Raw genomic sequence first — 4,301 nt, 5'->3', positions numbered from 1 at the left:
GTGAGGTGTATTCATAGTTGTGAAATGTACCACGAGTAGAGAAAAATTAGGTTATGACTTTTGCAAAGTTACTTTATGCCAGATTTAAATAGATTAAAAATAACTCACACACTGACTATATCAACCTGTCTATTATGTAAATAGAAAAAAAAAAATTTATTCTTTTCCAAAAAGTAAAAAAAAAATTCAGATTCGAAAAGAGAAAAATTTTCAGGATGATTTTTTTTTATAATTTTTATTGTCGTACTCTTGAATAAACCGTGACTTATATTTAAGAGTAAACGATGGTACCATAAGTAATATACATTCATTGTACAACAACTCGCACTCCAGACACATGAATGCTGTATACAACCTTTGCGCTCGATCAATAATTTAATCAATTGCCCATCTGTTGACACCACACAATGCACTTAATTTCACTATGTAACTCTTGCGTCTTCCTTGTATGTAATTTGGACTCGCTATAAATCCCCACCCAAGTCAACACCGGCCATTCTCATTGGTAGAACTTGTATTGCTTGTCTATTATGTTTCCGATGATGTCTCGCAATGCACCAATAGGAGCCAAGATCATCAGCAGGACCCCAAGAATTATGCAGATCTAAGAAAGGGGAAAAAAAGTGAAACAAATTAATATTCATATTCAGGTTCGTTAATTCTGACAGAGATGATATGCAAGGAAGAGATGTTCTTGACTTGCTTACCCAATTAGTGATCTAAGATAAGCTAAACCTTCTGGGTTTGTAAATAGCAAGCCACATGATGCAAGGAAGCTGGAATCATAATGGCAATATCAAATGGTTTGTTACAATGTGGTGGCAATGTAAGGTAAGTGTGTGGAGCACTCACGAAGTATGTGGTCGGGGCGAACGCGAATCCGCCGAAGAAAGAGAGTAGTCCGCCGAAGAAGGGGAAGGTTATGCCGACGAACATGGTGAATGCTGCATGGTAGTTCACAGTCCAAGGAATTTAGTTCTCTGCTCCACGATTTACTGAATCGAATCGTTAAAGTGCGATTGAGGAAATTAATGGAGGGAGAGGCTTACCGACATAAGCACTTCGTGTTATCAGGCGAAGAGTTAGACCAGGAGGAAAGCGAAGCCTTTTGACCAGCACCGTCTCCATCATGTCGAACACAGGCATCGCGTAGATCTGCAGAATCGAGGATAATTAATTTGGAATGATGATCGATTATATATATTCAGGGGAAATAATTTATATATATATAAATCATATATATATATATGTGGATCGGATCACCTGGTAGCTTCCGATCACGTGAACGACGACCATCATGTTGGCCATGGCAATTAGCCAGTGCGGTCTGCTTAGAGAGACCAGGATGTTGTCCTCGACTCCATTGCCGAAGGCCCAGTAGCCGACGAAAGCCACAGGGAAGTAGCAGAGGGCGACGACGATGTAGGCGACGATCACGCCCTTCCACATCGGCTTCTTGGAAGGCTTCTCGGGAGTGGAAGGAATGGTGGCTTGGATTTCCAGCACCACGTTGTGGCCGGCGTACGCGAAGGCCACATCTCCCAGCGCCGCCAGGAACCTCATCACAGTCCTTTCTTGTGTATCAGATTTGTAACCGTATTCCACATGCTCTTGCTTCCCCTTGTCCACCGAAGCCACCCATGCAATGGTAGAATAACTAGAATGGATCGAGCAAGGAATTAGTAGTCAGTCCTTTTGTTTTTTGATCGGTCGATCGATCGATCGTGAAGTAATTTTACCGAGTACGTACCTGAAAGACATAACAGCGGCGGCCAAAGATATCCCAGAAATAGAGTTGAAGTTGGGAAGCTGCGAGAGGACAAAGTGCACAGAGGCGAAGATCATGATGAAAAAGGTGAGCTTGATCTGCTTGCAGTCAGAGCAGACGACGTCGTGGAACTTCTTGAGGGATCTGCCGCCGGTGACCATGTAGACGATGCAGACGCCGACTTCCACAATCAGCTGCTGGGGAACGACGATGTAAAGGCCTAGCTTCTCGCCGAAAGCATATTGTCCCAACTCGTGGTACCGATCGAATCGCTTCCCGGGAACCATCTCGTGCATCTCCACCATTTGCCACAGTGTGTACAAGGTCACGATCCATGAAATGACCATCACGGCGATCCCAGGCCCCCTGCGATATGATCCTCAATTTGAGAAGAAAACAAGTAGGAAAAATTAAAAGATCAATCATCAACTGCGTTTGTACCATCCGAGTTCGGACATGGCGTAAGGCAAACTGAGGACGCCAGCTCCGACCATGGCAGTGACATTGTGGAAGGCGGAGTACCACCACTTGGCGTTGCGGGAGGATGTGATGGGAAGCCAGTCGTCGATCGCCTTTTCCTTCTCCTTCTCCTTCTCGCTCTGCCATTGACCAGAAACCATTTGATTTATGAAACCAATCTCTCAATCTCAGCTCCCAATTCAACAACAGATTAATTATATTTATTCGATCTTAAACAAACTTAACTAAAAATTTGTTTTATATTCTCGATTCCATAGATCCCGTGCCCCATCACAGGCTTGGATACAGAATCAGAGTCATCACGTGAGAATATTTTAAACTTCTTCACGTATCGATTTATCTTGCCGGCGTCGCCTGACAAGGCGCGTGCAATTTTTTTTAAAAAAATTGGTTATAACAGCCAGATTCAACACGCCTCGTTGACCATAAAAAAACTGATCGATCAATCGGCAAGTTTTCCCAGTTGGCATACAGGAAGAAGATGAACACACTAAGACTCAACCCTTTCTTAACCATCAACTACGGCGATGTATGGAAGTCATTTGTTTTCAACAAATCCAAGCAAATGAAACACCAAATCGATCGATGACATCCACACGGTTGAATTTTTTTTTTTTTTTTTGTCATTATAAAAGTTTTCCACAGGTATGAAAAAGCTGGCATCAGTAGTTTTTTGATACCGCTCGTTTCTTGTGGACACAGCTGACAGACAAGCTGAAAATTGATGTCTATCCTTTTGTCACCGAGCTAGATAAACCTAATGATAATCAAACTAATTAATTGCGTCTGCAAATCCTTCTTTGTTAATATATTCAAGTGTTCTTGATGTAAATAAAACTGATATTACTGAGCATACTGTACTGATAAATTTACAAACTAGAAATATAAACTCTTGTTACCTGATTTTGTCTACTGTCGTAGTTCTCAGGGGGTGATTGACCTTGAGTTCCCATGCTGCGCCTTTTCTATCTTCTTCCTGGAAGGAAAGATTTCCCAAAGGAAAAGGATGACTACCTGCACTCCGGAGACACAGCAATATGCATGGAAAGAATGAAGAGGAGAGGGATATGCATTAGAGAAAGAGGATGAGGAAGAGGAAGGGATGCATTAAATAGACTTTTATGGTAGCTTTCTCCTAGAAGTTCAACAGCTTGACATTCAAATGAGAGAAATAATATGCTTGACATTCAAGATGATAGGTTTGACTTAAACACAACTCTACGAGTTTTTTTATATGTTGAGAGAAATAATTATTTTTTATGCCCAACTTTTGTGTACCTAATGCCATAGGAGATATGAACTGCATCAAGATGTACACACTTGGATTAGGAGAGAGTTAGGTTTTAGTAGGGATGTAAACTAAAACACCTATTTTTAAAAATATTTTATTTCCATGGAGTCAATTGTAAGTTTTCATGATTAATATTTTTGTGACTTATGATAATTTAAGTAGAGTGGAATTGAATAAAACAACACATAGTTCACTTGAAAGTTATAAATAGAAAAAAAAAATGATTAATCAGGTTGGGTAACGTTGAGCCTAGGGTGATCGACCCGATCACACGAAAGTTATTGAAAACTATAAATAGAGGTGCAATGGGAGCTCGACCACCAACTATTAAGTAACTAAATGTCACCATTCTATAGCAACTCCATTTCCCTTATTATTATTATTATTATTATTATTATTATTATTATTCAGGTATTTAGTTTTTGAGTTGATTATTCTTGGAGATGACTGATTCAGTCTCACAAAAAATTTTCACCGACAACTAAGATAAATTTAGAAATACAAATGGCTCATTACTCTTCTCATTGGAGGAAATTACTTAGCAGTGCACCATATTTAGAAATCGACTCGTGGATACTTGGTTAACTGTAAAAGCATTTTATTATTGCAAGTCTTATTATCTTTGTCTATAATCTTTGTATAAGAACTTAAGGTCTTTATCTTTACGATCCTAGTAGATTTTACAAGTTTTTCATACGCAATTTTAATTACTCATATTCTATTGTTAAAGAATCAACTTTTATATGAGATTTCTTTACCTCT

At 39.6% G+C, this 4,301-nt stretch overlaps 1 protein-coding gene across 1 annotated transcript; it reads right to left on the bottom strand.

Moving 5' to 3' along the window:
- Positions 1–249: 249 nt before the first annotated feature.
- LOC122036934 (lysine histidine transporter 1-like) lies at positions 250–3,373 on the bottom strand. Its single transcript, XM_042596382.1, has 8 exons — positions 3,148–3,373; positions 2,210–2,367; positions 1,751–2,134; positions 1,264–1,657; positions 1,050–1,155; positions 853–944; positions 708–776; positions 250–604 (listed from the first exon to the last, which is right to left on the bottom strand). Exons 1-7 carry the CDS (start codon positions 3,199–3,201, stop codon positions 720–722), a joined length of 1,245 nt encoding a protein of 414 aa, XP_042452316.1. The 5' UTR covers positions 3,202–3,373; the 3' UTR covers positions 250–604; positions 708–719.
- Between the last annotated feature and the right edge of the window lie 928 nt (positions 3,374–4,301).

The sequence above is a fragment of the Zingiber officinale genome, unplaced genomic scaffold (genome assembly GCF_018446385.1).
Source record: "Zingiber officinale cultivar Zhangliang unplaced genomic scaffold, Zo_v1.1 ctg226, whole genome shotgun sequence".
Classification (NCBI taxonomy): domain Eukaryota; kingdom Viridiplantae; phylum Streptophyta; class Magnoliopsida; order Zingiberales; family Zingiberaceae; genus Zingiber; species Zingiber officinale.
This window is presented reverse-complemented; position numbering and strand designations above follow the sequence as displayed.

Excerpts from the sequence above, each read along its gene's own strand:
- LOC122036934 (XM_042596382.1), bottom strand. The coding sequence starts at position 3,201 with ATGGGAACTCAAGGTCAATCACCCCCTGAGAACTACGACAGTAGACAA. Across the intron at positions 1,658-1,750 it reads GCCGCTGTTATGTCTTTCAG|TTATTCTACCATTGCATGGG; the intron begins GTACGTACTCGG and ends GATCCATTCTAG. Across the intron at positions 945-1,049 it reads AACACGAAGTGCTTATGTCG|CATTCACCATGTTCGTCGGC; the intron begins GTAAGCCTCTCC and ends ACTACCATGCAG.